Source organism: Gorilla gorilla, chromosome 12 (genome assembly GCF_029281585.2).
Source record: "Gorilla gorilla gorilla isolate KB3781 chromosome 12, NHGRI_mGorGor1-v2.1_pri, whole genome shotgun sequence".
Taxonomy (NCBI): Eukaryota; Metazoa; Chordata; class Mammalia; order Primates; family Hominidae; genus Gorilla; species Gorilla gorilla.
In genome coordinates this window covers 66738522-66764294 of record NC_073236.2, presented here as the reverse complement: position 1 = coordinate 66764294, position 25773 = coordinate 66738522, and the positions used below count along the sequence as shown (strand labels likewise).

The 25773-nt window shown below is 44.3% G+C and overlaps 1 protein-coding gene across 10 annotated transcripts in view; it reads right to left on the bottom strand.

The window, feature by feature from the left end:
- The window catches only part of SFXN5 (sideroflexin 5), a 130300-nt gene that overhangs the window by 58359 nt on the left and 46168 nt on the right, over nucleotides 1–25773 (bottom strand). For 7 of the 10 annotated variants that reach the window (XM_004029416.5, XM_019020925.4, XM_031008289.3 and 4 more), the window contains exons 4-8: nucleotides 22851–22877; nucleotides 22186–22240; nucleotides 19906–19931; nucleotides 1151–1204; nucleotides 57–113 (exon numbers count right to left, since the gene is read on the bottom strand). In XM_004029416.5, coding sequence (XP_004029465.1) covers nucleotides 57–113; nucleotides 1151–1204; nucleotides 19906–19931; nucleotides 22186–22240; nucleotides 22851–22877 — 219 coding nt within the window. Of the gene's footprint in view, nucleotides 1–56; nucleotides 114–1102; nucleotides 1205–19905; nucleotides 19935–22185; nucleotides 22241–22850; nucleotides 22878–25773 lie in introns of those variants that run through there. The other 3 variants (XM_019020922.4, XM_019020928.4, XM_019020931.4) reach the window with 3 other exon arrangements.

The window sequence follows — 25773 nt, the reverse complement described above, 5'->3', positions numbered from 1 at the left end:
TGACCGGGCCTCCCTAGCCTGAACCCCACCACTGGGGAGAGGGCAGTGATGCTCACCTTGGTCGCATTGCGGTTTGCATAGTTGACACAGGCATTGTGGCTCTGGTTCAGCCACTGAAAGGCAATGATGAGAGAAGTCAGGGAAGGAGTGGTCACCTCCCTGGAAGCCAGGCCTGGACCCCAGGAGGCCACACATCCCCAGAAAGGCACAGCATGCAGTCTCCAGCTCACATGGTGCCGCCCATGCTGCCGGTTAGCATGATTGACCGTCCTGGTTTGCCCAGGGCTGTGCTGGTGTTAGCACTGGAAGCCCTGCCTCTCGGGAAGTCTCTCGGTTCCTGAATGGGGTCCTGCGCACCCCAGTAGTCCACCTGATCCTGAGACAGTCACCTCTCTTGGAATGATGGCATTCACTGCCCCTGCAGACCCCACTGCCTTTGTCACACCATCTTTATTATATTACCTGCTGGACAAAAGTTGGCCTAGAATGACTGACAGCCCTACAATTCTTTCAAAAATCTCCCAGTCCAGTATCCTGCACCTCCAGTTCCCAGACACAGAGGCCAGCAGGAGTTTAGTTCAGGGAAGACTGACATTTTCTCCTAGAAGACAGACAGGTTTTCCTTCCTACCCGTCTTTCTCTGCACACACAAACACAGAGATATCCTCAGTTTTCATGGCGTCACAACCCAGACTGTCTCCAAGAGCAGGGACCAGGGTCTGTGATGCACTTCACAACCTCAGGTTAGGGGTGGATTTAGCTTCCTCAGTAGATGTGGGGGAGGCTGATGTCAAAATGAGGCTATGGGCCTCAGGGTCACTGGTCCTGGGATGAGCAGCCAAGGGGCAGAGTGGGGGCCACCCCACTGACAAGCCAGCATGTTCCAGGCAGGGGCACGCAGCCCTCATCACCTCTGTCCAAAGGTTAGAGTGACACATGGTGGATTGAGACATGCTGGGCTGCTGGAGACCTGCTCAGCAGGGCCAAAGTCCTGGTTTTCCTTCAGTGGCTTCTGGGCTAGGGGTGGTGTTGGGGTGGACTGACCCTACACGGGGTCTGGACGGGGCAGGAGACACCACGGCAGGGAGTTCTTAACCAGCACCTGTGTGGGCCCTTCCTTCAGGAGTCCTGCTTGCTGCGAGACTGTTACCTGCCAGAAGACAGTGGATGCCAGTGTCTGGTTGGGCAAGAGAAGACCGACTACCTATGAGCAAGAGAGAAGAAATGCTGAAAAAGGCAAAAGAAACATCCTATGCTTTTGCAAAGAAAAAATACACTACCACAAATGAGTGAGCTGGATCTGTACAAACTGATGTGGTATGCCGTGTACATACAAACTGAGGTTCATTGAGGGAGAGGCTGTGTGATGGGAAAAAACCAAGTTGCAGAATTATATTACAGCATAATCTTATTTATTTAAAGAAAAATCATTTTATATATAACGATATACACAAACACATGCACACACACATTATCTTCAAGCATGAAAAAACCTGTAGTGTGGATGTCTCTGGAGGTTGGGTTGCAGATTACTTTTGCACAATCTTAAATATTTCTGTATTCTTTTAAACAACAGACATGTATTATTTCCACAATTAGGGGGGCAATAAAAACAAGCAAACAAAAGGAATACCTTCGTTTCCACTCAGGTTACCTGACTCCTCACCCTAGCCTTCCCGTAGGATTTTTGCGAGGATTAAACAAAAATCATTTCAAAGGCCTTAAGTGCTTTGTAAATACAAGTTGGGGGAATTTGTATCTGTTATCTGTGAATTTCCATGAAGCAAAAACCTATACCAGGTTTAAGCAACTGAATGAAACATAGATTTCTAATATTTGTTGAATGAGTGAAGAAAGGAATGAATGAAGAAATGAACAAATATACACATATACACATATGGCTAGGTATGGGAACATGTAGATCCATTATTCCCAAAGCCCAAATATCACCTAAGACCTAGACTTGCTGACCGTGTCTTTGGTTTAAGTCAAGATGAATGGTCTGATTTTGACACTGGCCAAGCCTTGGCCTTCAGGGATCCATGTGCATCTCTCCAGTTTACCTTCTGAGTGTTTGTGTGCAAAGTAACATCTACCAAGTCCCACTGCATATGGGAAAAATGTGCACAACCATCCACATATTGACTTATTTATTATTCCTGTAGATAAAATGACTCTTTGGCAAGAATTTCTGTAAGGAACAAGTATAAACACTCAATAATATGCAGTAAATCAAATTCTAGACATCCCCAGCAGCATTAGTAAATCATGTTTTAAACATTAAAATGTTTTAAAACAGCGAACACACACACACACAATCTATATTTATTGGCTCATATCAGTTTGAATAAAATTATATAATATAAAGCTATTCCATAGCTCCAACGAGGAATTATGAGATTTTTCCCCCAGAATGAGATCCCAACTTGATTTTTTTTTCTTTGCAGTGGCAGCTTAGGGAATTAGAGTGAGAATCAGGGGAACCTGGGTCTTAGATTCAGCTCCATCCCCATGTGATCTCTGGCAGAAAATGATCCCCTTTGGGGCACTAACTTTCTTAACCTATGAAAGTGAAGAGGCTGACCTCAGTTTAAAATTCTACTTCCAAATTCGGGTAGTAGGTGTCAAGTCAACAGAGACAGTCTTGTCTGTAATGGGATCCCATCTGCTAAGGAGTATCCCAGGAAACTGAGGACCTCCTCCTAGTTGGGGCCCCCAGTCAGAAGCCAGACCAGAGGGAGGGAGCTGAGCCTAGCGGGGGTGGGGATGGGACGGGGGGGTGGGTGAAGAGTACATGTGCTCCTATGTGTACACGTATGCATGCCTGACTGCCTTCTACCACCGGAGGAAGTTAATAAGGCTGTTCACTGTTTGGAGCCCAGCACGTCATCCCCTGATCTGGAGTCTACTGAACACGGTGTCTTATGGACTACACTGTCTTCTCCTCTGAATCCCCACTTACCCCTCAAACTGTACTTGGACCACCAGGAACATCTTAAGATACAGCCCAATGGCACTCACTGCATTTACCAGACAACTGCTGTCCAGGACACTGCCCGTGACACCACAGGGTTCCCTTTATAATCCTCTTGGGGGAAATATTTTCCAGTCTCAGGGTCAGGAACTGTGCCTCTGAATAACTGGTGTGCATGTGCCTTGCAGACACGGAGCCATTCAACTGAGTCTCTTTGCACCGTCAGAAGCTCAGGCCAGCTCTCCACAGCCACATCTGCCAAGTGTACAGACCCACACTGCATGGATTCTGTGCCCAAACCTCACTTCTGGCTTCATTTTATCTTCCCTTCCCTAACCTTCCCTTTGTCTCATTTTCATCTTCACTTGATTTATCTTTAGTGGCAAGCATTTTTAAAAGTGACATCAAGTCTTTTCCAGAACAAACCAAACTAGTATTTGGGCTATGTACCACACACATACACACTGCCCATGGCTCTGTGACCAGCGAGCTTTTTACTTTGTTAGCCAATCCCCACTTCCCATCCCAACCTCCTACCCTCACATGGGTCTGGAGTCCATGCTGGCACCTCTGACTTCTATAAGTCTCCTCATTCTTTCTTAAAGAGATGGATTGACTGATTGATTTTGCCACGCATTTCACTTATCATAATCCTCATACTAACCCTGGGGATCAAAGCAGAGATTACTTTTGATATTTTGCAAACAGGACAACTGAGGCTTAGAGAAATTCAGTAATCTGTCCATAGCTTCATAGCAAGCTAGAGAATCAGGTATCCTGGTTCCTGGCTTGGGGGCCCTGACTCTGATTTTAGGGTGCTCCTTCTCCAGCTCATCCCCTTGAGCGCAGAGAGAGGGGAGATCCAGTCAGCATTCTGCATCCATTTATGAGGAGCTGCTTCTACGTACCAAGTTCCTTGCTGCTCCCAATGGAGAAAGCTAGAGGAGAGGAATGAGTGCATGCGTGCGTGCGTGCGCACACACACACACACACAAACACACACTCCTTAACCACAATAAAAACAAAAACCAGACAAGAAAATGGAGGATAACATCCTTTATAACACTGAGGCTTGAAAATGACAAGATGGTTTAATGAGGTATTTGGGTACGTGTAAAGTTGATAAATTTTAACATCCAAACAGGAGTTCAGGAAGGGACGGGTGAGTGTGTCCCGGCTATCTAACGAAGGCGGAGGTAGGAGTGAGCCGAGGGGGCGCAGACACAGGAGCAGGGACAGCCGAGACAGCAGAGAGACTGGTCTGACTGCAGAGGAGGTCTGGGAGACCAGAGGGAGTGTGGAGAGGGTGAGGTTAGAAGACAGGAACACCGAGCTGCACCGGCCAAACGGAGCCTTAGGGGGCCATGTGAGGCTGAGGCAGGGAAGCAGGGATCCTGCCCTCCAGGTCCTTACAGTCAGGCGGGGACCAAAAGCACGAGGATGCCAGCCCAATTCCCTATTAGGCAAAACGCAGCACCATCTGCACAATCCCAGGAGCAAGAGCAGATATTTTATAACTTCCTTTTTTCTTTTTAAGTCTAAATTAAAAATAAATGTTCCCTTCAGCTCTCAGATGTATATCTCTGGTGCAACCTGCCCACATTCCCTCCCGCTGCCCTTTCCAGAACATGGCAGGGGAAAGGAAGAAAGAGATGGATAGAGAGAGGGAGCCAGTCCACCCAGCTTCAATGCCAGTGGATTGCACCTCTTCCAAGAGGGAAACGATTCAGGCGTGGCCACGCAGACGGGTGGAGAGCGCCCAGAATGTGGCTGGTACCAAGGAAAGTGGAAGGAGAGGGAAACAGGAGCCAACAGCTATGATTTCTAGCCCAGCCTCCACCCTATCGCGCTGCAGGACCTTGGCCAAATCACACATCCTATCTCTGCTCCCATTTATAGTTCATAACATGGCTGAAGTCCCCTCTGCCGCTCCAGCCCCCTGGCAGCTGTGCTCTCTGCACATCCGTCTGTACCTTTGCTGCTCCCCTTCCTTTTGGGTGTCCTACCAGGGACCTAGTGATTAACGCTCAGGCTCTGGTCGTCAAATGCTGGTGCCAGCATTTACCAGCCATGTGACCACAGGCAAGTCACTGGAGCTCTTTGTGCCTTTGTTTCTTCACCTGTTAAGTGAAGGACAATCCCAGTACCTCTCAGGATGGTTATGAGAGGAAGTAAGGTGTGGAGGAAATTCGGCTCAGCATGCAGCCTGCAGCAAGCGCTCCCTGGATGCCGGTTGCCAGTGCCATTCTTCTCCCATGTAGTTCTTTCCTGGCCTTTGCTGGTTTCTTTCTCTGAGCTCCATAGTCAGCATTACACCACTGAACATCGTCTCATCTCCATCTTGGGAACGCAAGTCTTATCCCTCAGAGAACAGAGCTCTGGAAGGCAAAATTGGGGCTTTTCCCTCTTCTTCTGATGCCTTCCCATGGCATTCAGCACAAAGCTGGGCCCACACCCCAGGGTGGAAGAACACTCCTAATCATTAGATAATTATTGGCCAGGGAAAGATCTCTGCTGGACTGGGACAATGCACTCCTGACTCCTTTTATTAAGTCCTAATTGCAGGGGGTGGAGGTGGGAGATTGAGTCTTTGGTCCAGATTATTTCCCACTCCCTGCACCCACACCCTTGCCACGGCCTCATCACAGGAGGAATTTATTTCCTCACTTTTTGGCTCTGCTTGGTCATCTAACTTGCTCTGACTGACAGCACGTGGGAGGACGTGGCAGCGTGTCAGTTCTGAGCCCTGGCTCAGAGGCCTCATGCCTTCCTGCTTGCCCTGCTGAGCATCTGAGGTTGCCACAAGAAGACATCCCTGACAAATCCCCGGTCCAAGGAGGAGGACAGACAGGAGAGACAGGAGGGTACAGTCCATCCCAGGTCAGGTCACCCACAGTTGACCACAGTGAGATGCAGAACTGCCTCAGTCAAGCTTTGTCTAGACCAGGCAAACCCCAGCCAACCGCAGATCCCTAAGAATGAATGCTTACAGGCACAGTGGCTCACGCCTGCAATCCCAGCACTTTGTGAAGCCAAGGCAGGCAGATCACATGAGGTCAGGAGTTTGAGACCAGCCTGGCCAACGTGGTGAAACCCCATCTCTAGTAAAAATGCAAAAACTAGCTGAGGGTAGTGGCAGGTGACTGTAATCCCAGCTACTTGGGAGGCTGAGGCACACGAACTGCTTAAACCCAGGAGAAGGAGGTTGCAGTGAGCTGAGATCGCACCACTGCACTCCAGCCTGGGCGACAGAGCCCAAAGAGTGAGATTATCTCAAAAAAAAGAAAAAAAAAAATGCTCACGTATGCCACTGAAGTGTTGTGGATGTTTTCTACACAACACTATGGTAGCAATAGCTAGCTAATATACAGCTTATTACATATGCGGAGTGACTATGCTGTTCTTTCTAGTCCAAAATTCTGTACCATTATGAATATGCCTTGAATTAAGTCTTCACCAGGGATGTTGGCTCCTAAGCAGCCCTGCTTATCAAACCCACCCAATCCAGGGGCCATCAGCCCATCTCTAGGGCTGCCCTGACAGGCCCAGGAAGAGGGGCAGTTTGTGCTTGAGCCTAGTCTCAAGACAGAGTAAGGAATGGGGCCAATGGCACCCATATGGTAACTTGCTACAAGAAAAATCACATCTTCACTTTGGGCCTCCTCCTTCAGAGTATTCTAACTGCTGCAGAGAGATGAGGTCTCAATCTGGGAGAGAGGCACCCCCAAATATCTCAGTCTGCTTGGCCAGAAGTGGGACATGAACAGCTGAAGATAAAGGCAGGAGGGGTAAGGCCACTGCCACAGTTCTGTGTACCATGATATCAGGACTCAGAACTGAGCAAGCCCCCACCCCCTTGGCCACCTTCCATACAAAACTGACTCAAACTACAGGAGAAAGGTTTTTTTAAAAGCGTGGGAAACCAGGAGAGGAAATGGGGTATGCGTCAAAACAATTGGGTGGTAAAACTGAAGCCAGGGGAAGACTACGGCGAACTGTCTTGTTTGCCAAGATAATGGAAATAATCATCCCTCTCACCCTTCACCCCATTTCTGCTTGGCTAATCCCTCCCTCCTCATCCTTCAGGTTTCAGTTTAGGCGTCACTTCCTCCAGGATGTCTCCTCTGACCCTCACAGTGAGGTTAGGTCTGTCACGCACTCCCCGGCACCCTGCATGCCTTCTCTGTACCATTCACCTCAGCAGCAAAAAGCTGTGGAAAGTTTGTCTTCCTCAAGAGCTTCTATAAGCTTCAGAGAAATGAGGCCCCTCCACGCTGCCTCCCCACATACCCGGGAGCCTCCCAGGTAGAGCAAGTGTCTTTACATCTCATCCCCTTCCACCACACTGACTCGCTCAACTCCAAAATGTTCCTCTTTGTCATCCACCATGGGCCCCAGTACCCCAACACCCAACAATTGTCTTGTTTTTTCCTTCTACTGTGTCTCCATCTTCTGATCTATGTGGCTAATGATCTGAAAGTTACACTTCAGTGTATAAGGGGTGTTGCTACTTAAAGGATGTCAGCCAGTTAAAGAAAACCTCTGTCAAATGAATGTTTACCCCAGACTGGTCAATTCTAGCTTCACTGGAGCGACACCTCCTGTGTGGTGAGCTAGGTCAACATGGCTGGGGTCTGGTAATGCTGGAGGAAGGCCAGGGAGAACATTGGGATTGGGATTTAAATGTGCAAAAAAGCAGAGGAGGGATGAGGAGGCTTGGGAGATGTCAGGAGGGCCCTGGGAAACACCCCTGGAGATGAAGTGGCCGACACCAGCATCTTCTGATACTTAGAGTCTCTAAGCCCATGTGATCACCTGTGTGTTAAAATGAAGGAGTGCAAAGTACAGAGTCCAAGTTCTTAATGTCTCAAGACAGAAATCGGATTTAGATTTAACCTAAGGCCACCAGACCCAATAACTAGGTGTTCATGGTCTGCCTTCCTTAGCACTCTGGGCTGGAAATGAGGCATTTGGTCCCTGAGTTTTGAGAGTTCGACATGACACAGAGAGGGGAGAAGGAGAGGGGAGGCAAGCAGTGCTGTGGGGAGCTCAGGGCTGAGAGAGGCACAAATGCTCTCTGGGAGAGCCCCAGGCCCATGAGGGAAACCCAGGCCCTGGCATCCGAGGCATTCTGCAGCATCCAAGGGAAGAGGGTGCAGGAGCAGAGGAGAAATGGAGAGGGCGGGCAGGACGAGGGCTGGACCACCAGGGCCAAGCCGGGCCCTGCCTCTCCCGGGCCACGTGCATGGAAGCGGCAGTGCTGTGCTTAGGGGAAACCTGGGAAGGGAGAGGCCGTGTATAAGAAGCGACCACGCTGGCGGGTTTTTTCTGGAAAGATACCTGAAGAAAGGGAGTGACGAACCGCAGAGCCTCAGGGACAGCCTCAGTGCACCAGCATAGCCGCGGTGCTTATGTATAAATTGGGATCTCTTTGCCACACACCGAAGGGGGAAAAAGTTCCCATCTTCAAATGTTAAGCTTAAAATAAGACACTACATGGTTGCCAGTGGATCTGTGAAATCTGCTGACTAAACTGGCACCAGCCTCTGGGAGAAAACCAGCTCGTTTCTCCTGAGCTCTGGGGGGCGAGCAGGGTAGGGCGAGGTGACTCCCGGGCAAGGTGGGAACAGCGTAGGGGTCAAGCCGGGGATGTGCACCTGGGCAGAAGGCAGCTTGACTGTGGTTTCCAGAAGCTTCTCAGTTGAGGCACCTGCCAGCCTTACTCGCCCCTTCCCTTCATCACTCAGGGACCCAGTTCCTAGCACATTCGCTGGCACCCTCGTTTCTATTTTGGTAAGCATTTTTAGTGGCTTCTGCATGCGTATATTTTCTTACCCACTCCATCAGACCAGGGGCTTTCCTAAGGTGTGGACTGGAACCTTCACTCCCCTCAGACCAGGCATTTGCTTAAATGTTCAGTGCTACCAGGCGACAGCAGGGCCTTGGAGAAGCTGATGGAGCTGCAGGAAGCGCTGGAGCAGCCAGCATGCTCTTTCCACACAAGACGAGGCAGTGGCCCAGGGGTGAGGAGGAGTGGGGACGGACCATGTTGCTTGTCCATGTGAAAGTGCCAAGGTGGGAGGCCCAGGTTCTTCAAATCCAGTGGTTCCTCTGGAGACTCAGCCTCTGGCTTGACTGTTCTGAACCTCAGGATACAGATATTTGGGGCTAGGAAGTGGGGATAGGTGAGCATTGTCATTTCAGTTCTGGCTGCCTCGTAGAGCTGCTGGGAGGTATCCCAGGCCATGCTCCCCATTTCGCCTCCATCAAGTATTCACACAGGATCTTGGGGGCCAGGGCATCCTCTTCTTACACCACATGCGTTTATTCACAGAAGGATGCTTGCTCCAGGCTGGGAAAGGATCGGTCCTGTTAGGACATTCACAGCATCTGCTTCAGCAATGAACCCCTGAATGGCAGGGGAGTGGATCAGCATCCAAGTCTCCCACCTGCCTACAGGGCCATAGTGACCCTGCAATGATGGATTTGTCTAGGGTAGGGTAAGGAGAGAGTGGAAACGTATGGGGTGAGCCTCAGTAACTCCTTGTGAATGGAAGACAGTGCTGGCATCTGCTGGGTTGGCCAGTTCTTCCCACTTGATGGCAGCTGATAATTGTGTAAGGGTCCATTTGGCTTCTCAGGGAAAAATGAGCCCCACATTCAACTTTTGCCATTTCAAATACCCAGTTTAACAAAGTGATGATACCACCAAATTGTATATCTTTTAAAGTGTTGATGGAATATTTATAAAAGTTATTATGGCATTCTTGTTTGCCTACCTATCACCATTCTTCCCTTCTTTCTTACTAATAGAATCCTTATATAATTGGGGATCAACTATATACCCAGCTAAATTCTAAATGAAATGTATATACCCAGCTAAATTCTGAATGAAATATATGCAGAACATGGAATATTGCATGGAAATTCCCAAAAGGCTCCTTAAAGAGAGGCTGTATCTTAAAGATAAATGTATTTCGGTTGGGAGGTATAGCCTACTATTCTTCTTTTCTTTCTCCTCTCTGGAATGTGAATGTGATGGCTGGAACTCCAGCAGCCATCTCGAGCTATGGGGTGACTTTTTACAATAGAAGCCAGTACTGAAAATGGTGGTGTAGAAAAATGGAAGTCTGGGTTCCTGATGATACTGTGGGGGTCCTCCCTATCTCCAAACTTCTTTGACATAAGACAGAAATAAACTATTTTGTTTAAGCCACTGTTATTTTGGACTTTGTTACATGCAGATGACCCTGATCCTAACTGACATATTCAGATACCATGCTACAAAGAAAACCACAATAAATCCCAAATGGCAAAATTGTAGAGGTCACTTTCTCTGAAAATAAGATAAGCTAGAACATAACAAAAGAACACATTTTTTAAAACCCAACCACTTAGAATTTAAAATGTGTTCTTCTAATTGACTAAAGAGGATTTGAAATTATAATTCCAAGCTTATTTAGAAAATAACAACATGAGATCACTATATATGAAAACATATCAGATATAGCCATGTTTTAGATATATTCAGAGGCAAATTCACAGCACTAAACACTTTCATTAGAAGGAAAATAAATAAACTAAGCATTCAAGGCAAAAAGTAAGAAAACCAACCACAAACAAAGAAAGGAGGGAAAAAAGGATATTATAAAAACAAAAGCATGAAAGAATAATTAGAATACAGAATTGATAAATACATCCAAGAGCTGATTCCACGACATTGCTTTCACAAATCTAGTTATTTTATCTTCATTTAATTTATGTATTTATTTTGAGACAGGGTCTCATTCCACCACCCCAGCTGAAGTGCAGTGGCACAATCAAAACTCACTGAAGCCTCAAACTCCTCAGCTCAAGTAATCCTCCCACCTCAGCCTCCTGAGTAACTGGGACCACAGGCGCACGCCACCATGCCTGGCTAATTTTTAAACTTTTTTTGTAGAGATGGGATCTCCCTATGTTGCCCAGACTGGTCTCAAACTCCTGGGCTCAAGCAATCCTCCCACCTTGGCCTCCCAAAGTACTGGGATTACACGTGTGAGCCACCACTCCTGGCCTCAGTTATTTTAATAAAGGAGATGGAGGTGTGGAGTGGAAAAAGACTCAAATCAATCAAAAGAGAGATCATTATATTTAAAGACATCAATATTTAAAACTTTTCTATAACAAAGACACCAGAGAATAAGGGAGAAACAGCTGGAGAAGAGGCTTGCCATATATATAATCCAAAGGATTGATGTCCAAAATACATAAAGAGCTCTTACAAATCAACTAGAAAAATATGGCCCATGGAAGAATGGACAAAGAGTGTGAACAGGTAATTCAGAGAAGGGGGAATACAAATCACCAATAAACAGATTTAAAAAGCACCAACATCTTTTTGGTGTTTATGGAAACAAAAATTAAAAGTATAATGAGAATCTACCCCTTCTCCCATCAGATTGGCAAAAACGTTAAAAAGATGAATGAATACTAGTGTTACAAAAGCATGGGGAAATATAGTCTTTTTGAAAGGAAATTCAGCCATATCTGTTAAAGATGTAAATGTGTGTAGCTTTTTATGCAGCAAATTCACTTTCTGGAAGTGCCCTTGACAAACCCTTATCCTTGTGCAAAAATGGCTTTACAAAGATTTTTCACAGCACAATCGTTTCTAATAGCAAATAATCGGACATAACCTCAACCCATCACACTGGAGGAGAGGGTGCCATTCAGCAGAGAAAACAAACAAATAAATAAATGAAGCCAATTGTTATGGAGGCAAACTGCTAAGTGTCATAAGCTAACCATAGATAAATAAGTATGTTATTATATTTTTAATGGAAAACTCCACAAAACAAAAAAAAAACACTTTAAATGACTTAAATGTATGCAGATATCTAGAAAAAGCCTAGAGGCACACACCAAACTTCTTACAGGGGTTACTCTGGGCAGAGATTCGGGGTTGAGGAGCATCACAAGGACCTCTACTTTTGTTTGTATTGTTTAAATTCTGAGCTGAGAGAACATTCATGTATTACTTGTATAACTTTTAAAATATTCTTTATAAAACATTCTTGGTGGTATTTTTGAATCCCAAAGAACATATTCATGTATTACTTGTATAATTTTATAAAATATACAGAGAAGATTTTTTTTTAAATCCTAGGAGATATTTCTGAACTGCAAAGATAAAGAGAAAAAATATCAAACGATTCCAGGGGAAGGGGGAAGTTTACCTAGAAAGGAAAAGAAAATCAGGCCAACTATTGTTCATGTATGAAAGAGAAAAAAAGATCTCCAGATATGCAAAGATTCAGAAAGGCATATTACTCCTATATTCTGAACATTGTTCAAAAGGGTATTCTAGCCAAACAACACACACACACACACACACACACACACACACACACACACACACACACACAGCCTAAATAATTGTGAAGTATAATACAGGTGTTAAGAAAGGCTTTATAAATCTGATGAAATTCCAGATGATTTCCAAAAACTTGGCAGGTGTGTGGAGGGAGGTAAAATGATCAAGTAGAGAGTAGAGTGAAATTACATGCTACAGGTCTCCTCCTATGTGGGTAGCGTTAGGTAAGTCATATTTATTATTTGACTCTTGATTATAAAGTATATATAATGCAACCTCTCTGTACTATAAAATATGACAGATGAATGGTAAGTAGAGAAAATTAGGATGCTCCCCTTCCAAACTAAAGAAACTAAAGGACTTATCCTCTAGTATAAATCAGGAAAAGAAGTGGAAACAATAACAAAGCTTGATAAAAAGCTAACAGCAACAAGAAAACCCATTTGACAGCTGGGATATGCAGTCATAACCATCAGTGGCAGAATAAATACGAATGGGTTCCATTTCTCATTAAAATTAAAGGCAGTGTTTCTCAAACTGGGTTAAATGTAAGTAGCCTTTTTATGCAGCAAAAGTAGAATTCAGCTATATTTTGTCCAAAAGAGATGTGTAATACAAAATGGCACAGAAATTAAATGACTCTGACATAAAGGTACAGGCAATGATATATAATGCAAGTCAATTAAGCAAAACAGGAATAAAAAAATTAAGAGAAAATTCAAGGCAAGAATAATCAATGAAACAGGGATATTTCGTGTGTGTGTGTGTGTGTGTTTGAGAGATAGAGATGATATCAAGAAGACAAAACTGTCTGAACACACCAAACACCATTGCATTGAAATCTATAAGACAACCACAAGAAATGCAAAGAAATGAAACACACACTTGCACATACACACAATTATGGTGGGAAATTTATAAACCTTTCTCAGAATATTTCAGAACAATGTAGTAGTTTCAGGGCAACGACATAAAAATAGAGATGTGAATAATACCTCTCTCGATATATTTATATATTTTTAAATATATGTATAAAATGAAATATTTCAAGGATACAGAAAAGTCTAGAGGATAACAAGCATCCATATATGTCCAATCTTATTTCGTCAATTTTTTTGTGAAGATGTTTTTAAAAGATGAAACACTATAAATACAAATGAAGCACCCCCTGTTCTCCTGCTAAATTTCATTGCTTTCTCTCCCCAGAGGTAAACAGTATCACGAAGCCGGTGCTTATTGTTCCCATGGATGTTTTTAAGGATGCATTAAAAATGTACTCATAAACTATATATAATATTGCTTTGCATATTTTTTAACATTATATAAATGACAGAGAGCATTACTACTCTGCTACTATTTTTTCATTCAACATTGTTTTTGAGATTTATCCATATTCATAAATGTCGCCCTTGCTCATTGTTTTCTTTCCTGTGTTAAGTATTCCACTGCGTGACTAAGCCATGACTGATTCATTTTCTTGTTGATGGAATTTCAGCGGTTTCCAATTTTTTGCTATCATAAACATTGCTGCAAATATTTTCTTTTCATATTTAAATGTCCTTTTGCGTATAAGGTGATGTAGAGATCTGACTTTCTTTCTTTTCCACATAGGTAGCCAGCTGTCCCAGCACCACATAATACTATTAGATGGTTTGTCCTTTTTCTCCACTGATTTGTAATGCCACCTTAGTCAAATCTTAAATTTCCACATGGGCATGTCTCCAGGTTCTCTGTTCTGTTCCACTGACATATTTGCTTATCACTGTACCAAAACCAAGTTGTCTTATAATATTTGGTAGGGTGAGTCCTCTCCCACCACCTTATTCTTGAAAATTGTCTTCACTATTCTTATCCCCTAGCTTGTATTCATGTAACTTTTCATAGCAACCTGTCAAGTTCCATAACAAATCCTGCTGAGATTATGACTGAAATTACATTGAATATAGATTTTAATTTGAAGAAAACAAAATGATACAGCTCTCCACTTATTTAGATCTCCAATGTCCTTCAAGAAAGTTGTATACGTTTCTCTATTAAGGTCTTGAATATTGTTTCTTGAATTTATTTTTATATCCCTTATTGTCTAAAATACTATTGTAAATGACATCTTTTACAAAAATCATATTCTAGATGTTTGTTTTAGGTTTACAGGCATACAAAATTTTTTTTTATACTTGTCTTACATCCAGAAATCTTTTAAAATAGTTCCAATAGTGTGTCTATTCTCATAAATGTTTTTCTTTCTTTCTTTCCAACTCTAATACCATTGTTTATTTTTTCATGTCTTACTGCACTTGCTAGTCTTCCAGGAAAATGTTAGATAGAAGCAACATTATCAGTCATTCTTACCCTGCCCAACACATTAAGAATTTACCTTTGTTTCATCTTTAAGACAGGTGCTTGCTACGGTTGGTTTAAATCATTTTTTATAGACACTATCAAGTAAAGTAAGTTCCTTCTAGACCTAATCTGTTGTTTTTATCATAATAATTATTACCATAAATTGAGTTATGTTTTATTTTATCAAATACTTTTTCTGTATTTACTGGGAAAATCATGTTTCTCCTTCAGTTTCTTAGTGTGATGAACTAATATTAATACATACTCTAATGTTATCATATTTGGTAAAAAGCATTTCGTTATGATGTACTTTGATGCATTGCTGGAATCAGATTGCTATTATTTTATTTCATAATTTTTACATGTAATTTCATAAGTGATATTGGCTTATACTTTTTCTTTCTTATACTTACTTTGGTATTGGTCTCAAAGTGCCTCATAAATGAACTGGGAAGATTTCCTTTTTTTCCTCTCTCTTTTTTGTTTTTTTTCAATAGAGACAAGGTCTTGCTATGTTGCCCAGGCTGGTCTCAAACTCCTTGGCTCAAGCGATTCCCCTGCCTTGGCCTCTCAAAGTGCTGGGATAAGAGGCATGAACCACTACGTCTGGCACTTTTTTTGCTTTTGAAAGCTTTATAAAATTGAGTTCAGCTCTTCCTTTGGGTACAGTCACCTGGAAGATCAGAGCCCAGTGATAATTTTTGGTTTGTTTGTTCTTTGGTGCAAATATTTTAAACTGCAAATTAAATTTCCTTTTATTTATAGGTCTATTCAGATTTTAAGGCCAGGTGTGATGGCTCATGCCTGTAATCCCAACACTTTGAGAGGCTGAGGCAGGAGGGATCACTTGATCCCAGGAATTTGAGGCTGCAGTGGGCCATGATCGCATCACTGCACTCCAGCCTGGGAGACAGAGTGATATCTTGTCTCCAAAAAAGAAAAAAAAAAAAAAAAGACTCTATATTTCGTCTTTCTAGGCAGTTTTGGTAAGCTGTATTTTCCCAGAAATGTATTCATTTCTTCTAAGTCTTTAAATGTATTGCCTTGAGTTGTTCAATGCATTCTGATCTTTTATTCTGCTACTGCATCTATAATTATTGTACTTCTTATTGCTAATGCTGTTTATTTGTATCTTCTCTCTTTTGTCTTGATCAATCTTTCTAGAAATGTCTATTTAATTAGTCCTTCTATAGAACCTAGGAATTTACCCTCAAGATATATTCCAACAATATCACAAGATTACCATTTTGGCATTATTCATGATGGCAAAGTATTACAAATAATCTAATGTAAGAAATTATCTAAATAAATCATGGTACTTCCACTTAGTAGAATACTATACAGCTGTAAAAAAGTAATAATGAGGAAGATCTCTATAAATCGATATACAGTGATTTTCAAGATATATCAAGTGGAAGAGCTGGGGCAGTGGCTCACGCCTGTAACCCCAACACTTTGGGAGGCTGAGGCGAGTGGATCACTTGAGGCCAGGAGTTCAAGACTAGCCTGGCCAACATGGCGAAACCCCATCTCTACTAAAAACACAAAAATTAGCCAGGTGTGGAGGTGCATGCCTGTAATCCCAGCTATTCAGAAGGCTGAGGCAGGAGAATCGCTTGAACCTGGCATCAGAGGCTGCAGTGAGCAGAGATCATGCCACTGCGCTCCAGCCTGGGAGACAGAGTGAGACTCTGTCTAAAACAAACAAACAAACAAACAATGAAACCACAAAAAACAGATATACTGAGCGAAAAAAACATTGTGCAAAAGGGTGTACGGATGCTTCTCAACTTATGATGTGGTTACGCCTGATAAACCCATCATAAATTGAACATATCATAAGTTGAAAATGGGCATTTTGTTGACATGATGGGATGCGGAACATAGAATGCAATATTCAAAAAAACACTGGCAACAGAGTACATTGTAGTATGGGTTGTTTACCCCCATGATCACATGGCTGACTGGGAGCTGCACTGCCCAGCATGGTGAAAGTATCATATCACATTTCTCTAGCCTAGGAAAGGATCAAAATTCAAAACTGCAAGTATTGTTTTCAGTGAATGTATACTGCTGTCACATATGATAAAGTCAAATAATTGTAAATTGAACCATCGTAAGTCAGACACATCGGTATATAGTATACTACACTTTATATAAGAAAAAAGGGGGAAAGCAGATATTTGTATCTGTTTATTCTTACAAAAAAAATAAGAAGGAGAAGTTGTTTACCTCAGAGGATGGGTGAGAAGGAGGTAGCAGGGATAGGAAGGGGAGTGGAACTTTTATGAGTGTATCTTTTTAAATAGCTTTGACTTTTAAACTATTCCTGTCTCCTAAATATCAAAAAAAGTGAATTAATAAGAATGGAGAAACAACTAAAATGGAATACCAACAGAAATCAGTTAAACCTAACTGTATCAAGTAGATAACATAAACACATAAGAAAAAAATTAATTCAATAAACTTTTGAACATGGTTCTCTGACGGTGTACTCTCAATAGGATACTTTCTAAGGACAAAAAGAACTTCAAAGAAATCCTGGGCTTTAGTTAATACGTATTTTGAGAGTGGTATTGATGTAGCAATTCTGAAAACTCTTATTTGTATGTATAAGATTTAGCAAGTGAGTACATATACTGTTGGAGTCTCATTCAGGGAGAAGGGACATTCAAATATGAAACGGGAGAACAAATGAACATTGAGATTTTTGATGGGAATTACATGTATCAGTATAAACTCATGAATTTTTACAAGTTGTATCTCCTAGCTCTGTCCCCCAAGAGTACCTAGAAGCAATGCCACTCCAGTAACCATGAGTACACCCAGCATCAAGATCTTGGTTTCTAAGTATCATTTCCCTCTAAAAGGAAATAGGGCTCCTTGGAGAAATCAATTATTCTAGGATGGGGGTGAAGAAAGTACTGTACAGACAAATCTACTGTAATCTCAGCACTTTAGGAGGCTGAGGTGGGAAGATTGCTTTCAGTTAGGAGTTCAAGACAAGCCTGGGCAACATAATGAGACTCTATCTCTATAAAAAAATTTTTGAGAAGTTAGCTGGGCATTGTGGCACATGTCTGTAGTCCTAGCTACTCGGGAGGCTGAGGCAAGAGGATCACTTGAGCCCAGGAGTTTGAGGCTCCAGTGAGCCATGATCCTGCCACTGCACTCCAGCCTGGGTGACAGTGAGACAAAATAAAAGAAAAAAGAAAGAAAAAGGAAGTAAGGAAGGAAAACAGAAAAGGAAGGAAAGGAAAGGAGAAAGGAAAAGAAAAAAAAAAGAGAAAGAGAAAAGATGAACCTAGAATATCCTGTTGTGTCAGAGAGTACTGAAGCTCTCAAAGACTAGCGGGGCATGTCAAATAGAGAAACTGCTTTAAGGCTGGGTCAAAAGTGGCCCCATTTGCATATCAAAATAAATAATGACAAGAGTACATTTTTACCCACTGAATAAAAAAAACCACAAAGACTGTATTAACAGTATCTAAATACTGATAGTTTTAAGAAAACATTAAAGGAAGAGGCAGAAGGGAAACTCGAGAGGTTGCCAACTAATTAACATAGAAGGAATAATATCTATGATATCCATAGGAAAATTTGAGACTATGCAAATATTCTGTTCTCAATTAGTTTTTTACCCAATAGTTTTAACATCTGTTGGTCATTCTTGTCTGCTTCCAGTTTTAGACTAATGTGAAAAATGCTACTATAAACATTCACATACAGATCTTTGTGTAAACAAACATATTCATTTATCTTGGATAAATACCTAAAAGTAGTGTTATGTGGTCATATAGTAAGTGCATCTTCAGCTTTATAAGAAACTGCAATACAGTTTACACACCACCTGCTGCAACCCAGGATCCATTCTCGGATCACACGTTGCATTTATTATAGTTGTTACCTGCTTTAATTTAGCTTCCTAGGTCTATACCCAAGAGGAATGAGGGCATATATCCACTAAAAGACTTGTACAAGTATGTTCAAAACAGCATTATTTGTTGTAAACCCAAAACTAGAAAAACCCAAATGTTCACCAACAGTAGTATGAATAAAGAAATTCTGATAATTTATGACAATGGAATATTATACAGCAAAGAGAAAAGAACAAACGAATGTTACAGATAACAATATGAACAAATCTCACAATGTGGAGTAAAAGAAGCCAGACACAAAAAAGCACATGTTGATGATTACATTTATATCAAGTTCAATAACAAGCAAAACTAAAATATAAAAGTCATAAAAGTGATTTTCTGTGGGGGTGGTGATTGGGAAGGACACATGTGAGGTTTCTGAGATGCTAATGATGCTCTGAATCTTTATCTAAGTGAGCTGGCCGAAGTAGCTCAGTTGGGAGGGTGTTAGACTGATTCCTTACCTAAGTGATGTTTACTGGATATGCTTGCTTTCCTTTTTTTTTTTTTCTTTTTTTTTTTTTTTGAGATGGAGTCTCGATCTGTCGCCCAGCCTGGAGTGCACTGGCGCGATCTCGGCTCACTGAAAGCTCCGCCTCCCGGGTTCACGTCATTCTCCTGCCTCAGCCTTCCAAGTAGCTGGGACTACAGATGCCCGCCACCACTCTCGGCTAATTTTTTGTATTTTTAGTAGAGACGGGGTTTCACTGTGTTAGCCAGGATGGTCTCGATCTTCTGACCTCATGATCTGCCTGCCTTGGCCTCCCAAAGTGCTGGGATTACAGGCGTGAGCCACCACGCCCAGCCCTGGATATGCTTGCTTTTTGAAAATTTACCAAGCTGTGCATTTATGATGAATGCACCTTTCTGTATGTTTTATTCCAATAAAAATAGAGTAAACATAATCCTGATTCTAAAACTGAACAAAAAGAATGCTGAAAATTCTTTCTGAATTAATTTTAAACTTTGATTTTTCAGAAGGCATGCTTCCACTCCTACTTCCCAAGTTCTTTGAGAAAACTTCCCTATGACTAGCAGGTGCTAATGACAACAGTGGGGACAGAAAACGTGCAGGGAAGAAGGCAATTTTCAACTCCACGCTGGATTTAAGTCATCAGGCTTTTTATGAGAAGAGGTTTGCCAATCAGCATCAAGAGATGTGGTAAGAAATACATATCATTTTATTTGGTAATTTCCCTCCAGGAATTGACTTATCCTAAATCAAAAACTCAGTCAAATACCCGTGAGCAATAACATAAAGTTAGACATTTAAAATAATTTTTTAGAAAAGGAAATCCTTTGAAGGTAACACTTACAATTGGCGTCCCAAAAGGAATATAACCTGTGAACGAGAAGAAAAGAGTCAGGCCTTATAATCCACTCACATCTCACCTGAGATACCCAGGAGCCTCCGGGTTAGGTCTTAGGCTGTCAGTCGCCCTGACGAAGGGGCTCAGGTCAGTTAGGCGGGAGGCATCTCCGATCTCATAGACCCTTTCCCAGTTCAGCCCTCACCGGGGCTGTGTCCCCAGCCTCCTCTTCTCTGCTCCCCTTTGGCCAGGCAGCTTTCACTCTCCCCTGGAACCCAGAGCCCTGTTCCTGCAGGCAGTGCTGCCTGTGACCTGGGGCACCACCACTCCACACTTGGTGATCCTCCTACGATTTCCTGCGAGGCACGACACACCCTGCCCACGCTCACTACATGAGGCTGAACATCCTCCAAGGACCCCAGAATGTCTTCCTTCTTGCCTCAGCTTGTCTTTCTAACACAGGCCCTTACTTCCCCGGCATCATGGCCATTTCTGGAAAGAAAATTCCCTCCCAAACTGAGCCATGCACCTCTAAGTGCCAGAGCTTCTTAAATCCGTGGCATCCCCAGTGGCGCAGTAGGGAGCTGGGGTGAAGCGCGGCCAGGCCGTGGGTACAGCCTCCTCGCTGCTCTCAGCCCCCAGGCGAGGCTCTCTCCACAGCCCCAACTGCTGTCAGTGGACAGCCTCCTGTCCCCAACCTCTAACCGTGGCAGCCAGTGAGCAGTGGCTGGACAGCGGGATCGGGCTTATCTGACTTGCATCTAAAGTGAAGCTTTGCTCCTGAGTGCACATAATCACACACACACGTGAGCCATGGTTCTCCTACCCACTTCTCTCTGGGGAGAGAACCAGAGTTTGATCAGGGCCTCAGAGGAATGCATGACTCAAAAAGGTCAAGAATTACAAGAGAAGCCAGGCTCAGGGTGAGAGCCTGCTGTGCCAGGTGCAGGGACTGGGAAGCATCTACAACCACAACTGTAAGATGCTCAGAGCCCTTCCCAGCACTTTGGGAGGCCAAAGCAGGTGGATCACTTGAGGTCAGGAGTTCAAGATCAGCCTGGCCAACATGATGAAACCCCATCTCTACTAAAAAATACAAAAATTAGCCAGGCGTGGTAGTGTGTGCCTGCAGTCCCAGCTACTCGGGAGGCTGAGGCAGGAGAATCGCTTGAATCTGGGAGGTGGTTGCAATGAGCAGAGATCATGCCACTGCACTCCAGCCTGGGCAAAAGAGGGAGACTCTGTCTCAAATAAAAAGAAAGAAAAATGCTCAGAGCCTTAAAGTTCTTCATGGCAAAGCAAGGGGGTCACAGGGCACTCACTGCCCCAGTTTACACAATGACATCACATGTCCATCAACTCCCTGGTTGTTTATTTTCTTGCCCCCAATGAGGCCAGGCTCTCTGGGGGTGGCGACCCTGAGGGACCCATTTGACTGAGACCGCCTTTCTCCAGCCACCCGAGGCCTTCCCAAGGCGGCAGCAGCAGTGCCCTCCCATTCCACCCTCATAATTCAAGGTGGGTGCGCCCCATTGCACTGAGAAATGGCAAGAAGGAGGCGTCAGCACACCCATGAGCGTGACTCTGCAGAGTCTCTCAGAACTGCTGGGGGGATAAGCATGCCAGCCTAGCTCGTGTACATGCCAGTGCTTTCTAAGCCCTAAAGCCCACATAGGCACAGCTGCCCCTTCAGTGACCAATGGGATTTCCTGGGGCAGGGATCTTGTATCACCCTCTGCCTCCTGGTCTCCACAGAACAGGAATCCCACCTTCTGTATGTGCACAGCAGTGCAATAACAGTGCATCCATTCTGAAGGGAGGGCTAATGGCAGGATCAGAGAACAGAGAATTAAGCTGGAGACTGACTGCCTAAAAGGGGCAGGGCAGGGAGCAGGACTTGGAAGGAAACAGCAGGTCACACACCGGTGAGAGGGGGAATGACTTGTAGAAGCCAGGGCTTGCTTACAGCAGGCATCATTGAGGCTGTCCTAGTGAGCGCTGAGTGATGTGGAGTGGGTGGTGGTGGGGGCTACCAGATTCACCTGTGGAAGCCCTGGTTCCACCCCAACTGCTCAGGCAGAAAAGGCAGGTAAGCTCCATAGAGTATTCTGAGGCCTGGCCAGCGCCTTGTACAGTTGAGCTGAGGTGAATGTAGAGGTGCAAATATGGCCATGATTGTAACAGGCTCTGTCCCCTCCTTAGGCCAGCACATCTGGATGCTCCTGGAACTGTGACTGGAGTAAGCACCCCAGGCTGACCAGAACCAGAAGGGCCCCAGGAGCTTACCTGACATTCTAAATGGCATGAAGATCTTCTCATTGGTGTCCGGATGTAGAATAGCCTGGCAAAAGCAGGAACAGAGAATGGGGTGGGGACGGGGGTGTAGGGAGGGGGAAGGGGAAAGGGGGAGGGAGGAGGGAGAAAAGCAGAGGCATTAGGGGAGGAAGAAGGGAAGAAGACAACTTCTCTGGGAAGATTCAGACACCAGTGGCTGTATGTTGCCTTGTGGCCAGTTAGGCCTTTCCACCACTCAAGGCAAAAGAATACCAAACCATGGGCCATAAACAGATAGCACCCCTCCTCCTGACTTACCCTAAAAGCTGAATGCAGTAGAGAGCAAAAGTCCATGGGGAATGGGATCGTGTCTACCTTGCAGGCCCTCTACCCCCATTCCTGGCACGTGGTAGGTACATAATAAGGATTTTGTGGACAGAGCCCTGTCTCTTCCGGGAGCTCAGAGAACCCAGGGAAAGGCCAGCCTGGCCTGAGCTCCAGACTTCAGAGACTCTGGCCCTTGAGTGTCAGGGCAGAAGGAAGGGGTGAGGGGGCCAAGGGCAAATGTGAGAGCCGAAGAGCCACCGGAGGGGGGCTTCCACTAGATCCCTGGGACAGGGCAGGGTGGAGTCCAGGACAACATGGAGAAGGAAATAGAGAATCCAAAACTGGATTACCTGCTTGATTTTCTGTGCACTCCAGAGCTGGAAGAGAGATAAAGGAAAAGAAAATAAAGAATAAAAATTAAAAGCATATATCGGTTTAAGGTTTCCAACCCATGTTTTCTAACCAAGGGATCCAGCTCCGAAAGCATAAGAAGCTCGGGCTATCCTTGCCAGCCCAGGCTGGGCAGCTGTCCTATCCTGGGAAGGGTGACATCAGAGAGTAAGGGCCAGAGAGGTCCCAGAATGGCAGAGCTAGGGGACCTTGCGCATCAATTAAGCCAGGAATTCTCGACTCTGTCTGCACTTTAGAATTCCTTGGAGAATTTTTTCAGCATTTTCCTAAAGCTCCCTAGTTGACTCTAAGTCATAAGCAGGTAGAAACCTCTAATTTAAATGAAGATACTTCAATTGTCTCCCAGAATCACTAGTGACAGCATAATATAATTTTTTCAGAGATAGCCTGGATTCCCTGCTGTGCCACTTCTACCTCTGAGCCTCAGTTTCCTCATCTGTGGAATGGGCATGATAGCCATGCCTCTAACACAGAGTCGTTTAAGGGGTGAATGGGAAGCTCTCAGAGCAGTGTCAGCACAATAGCATGTGCTTATAAGTGCTTACTGTTGCTGACATTATGCCTGTTGTTATTATAAGAAGGCTGTAGGGAGAAAAAGTTCCTTTCAAATGCTGATGAGGCTGTCTCTTTCCAGCACAGAGACAGGCTGGAGAAACGGAATAACTTGTCAATCCCTTCAAATGACCTAAATACTGTATTGCATTGAATCTAAGACACCACTAATCCTAAGATATACTATCATGTGCCGCATACGAAAGAAAACTATGACTGTAATACCAAGACCCCCATCAATTAAAAGACTCATTTCATTTTACAGATGTGATAAAGTAGGCCTTTTTTTTTTTCACTGCAACCTCTGTCTCCTGGGTTCAAGCGATTCTCCCGCCTCAGCCTCCTGAGTAGCTGGGATTACAGGCGCGCACCACCATGCCCAGCTAATTTTTGTATTTTTAGTAGAGACGGGGTTTCACCATGTTGGTAAGGCTGGTCTTGAACTCCTGACCTCGTGATCTGCCCACCTCGGCCTCCCAAGGTGCTGAGATTACAGGTGTGAGCCACCATGCCCAGCCCAGGCCTTTTCAAATCAAGGAAACATGGCAAATAAAAATTTACACTGTCGGGGGGCCAGGCACAGTGGCTCACGCCTGTAGTCCCAACACTTTAGGAGGCCAAAGCAGGAGGATTGCTGAGCCCAGGATCAGTCCACCCTGGGCAACAAAGGGAGACCCCATCTCTACAAAAAATCTTAAAAATTAGCAGGGCATGGTGGAATGTGCCTGCAGACCCAGCTATTCAGTAGGCTGAGGTGGGAGGAACACTTGTGCCCAGGAGGTAGAGGCTGCAGTGAACCATGATTGTGCCACAGCACTCCAGCCTGGATGACAGCGTGAGAATGTGTCTCCAAAAAAGAAAAAAAAAGTACACCATGGGCAAACCAAAGGCCAGTATATTTTTTTAATGGAGAAAGAAGGCTATGCAGCTAGAAGGAAGATACAGCCAGCAGCTGATGTTAAAGTTTTATAATAGAATGGCTGTTATGCTTCATGTATATGGCAATGTTGGTCATCTGGAACATAAATTAAGCTGCAGAAGTTAAGAAGGCTACTGGGTAGTAAAAATAGAAGTTATAAAATTGATACATTAAAGTTTATGCATTTTTCTCACAGCTGAGTCCCTCAAACCTTACTTCACAGCCTAATTAACTCTTATTTTAGACACATTTCCAACACACTTGATTGTCTGCTATTCCAGACCCAGGCAGATTAGAAGCAATGTTTAAAAAATAATAATTGGGGAACAGAGGGGACTGATGAGTGAAAAGCCAAAAGCAGAATCACTGCTAGCACAAAGGTTAAGTGAGGGCCTTAACAGCAAAGAGGTTATTTAAAAAAAAAACAAACAAAAAAAAACATAAAAGGCTGATCCTCCCCTCTTTGCTCAGTAAGCACCTTCCTGAAGTGCACCCTCAAGTCTGGGCTGTGTCCCTGGTGCGACCCCAGGCCCTGTACACAGACTCCTGACACCCCACACCCTCCACCCCAGTCGTAACCTTCTGCATCCTCCCCCCTCTGGATTCACAGTCAGGCCACTCACAGGCAGGAACTGGCTTTTCAGCACTATCTCCTAGCACATTCCATCCCCCCAGGGCCTGGAACACAGTAGGTGCTCAATACGTGCTTAATGAAGGAATATCGTCTTCTAAAACAGAAGTATACCTAGACTTAAGTTGACTTCTGGTAAGGCACGGTGAAGCCAATGCACAGTGTCATCTCCTTTTCTTCCCAAATCCTCGAGAAAAGAACAGCAAAGGAATAAACCAGCTGAAAACCCTCTCGGGGAGGAAGGGGACGTGACAGCAGGCAGAAGATGTCACACATCTTTGAAAGGTGGTGAGCTGACAAAGAGATGAGCGGTTGGCAATGCTGCAGAGGGTGGAAGGACACCCCACATGCTCAGTGGGAGTGAGTGGGCTCGGCCCAACTAGAGCTCCAGACACCAGGAAGGTGCAGGCGGCATGGCCAGAGAGCAGGGAGAGACGTTGAAAATGTCCCTGTGCATAAAGCAGGGAGGCCCAAAGTCCCCGTCCAGGTGATGGAGGTTTATTCTCCAGAGAAGCTAAATCACAACAGCCCAGACATGGTCACAGGCACAGGGGGACCAGGCAAGGGTCTGAGTACTGAGGCTCTAAAGGAGCCCGTCTGCATCCAGCTCTGAGGACACCACAGGCAGGAGGATGGAGACACCTTCTCCAGGGAAACAGAAAGCCTCCCAGAGAAATGACCCACAAGAGGGTTGGATTTGTGGACAGGCCATCAGTGCAATGCTGAGAAGGAGGTTCCATTCCAGTTGTCTAATGCTGTG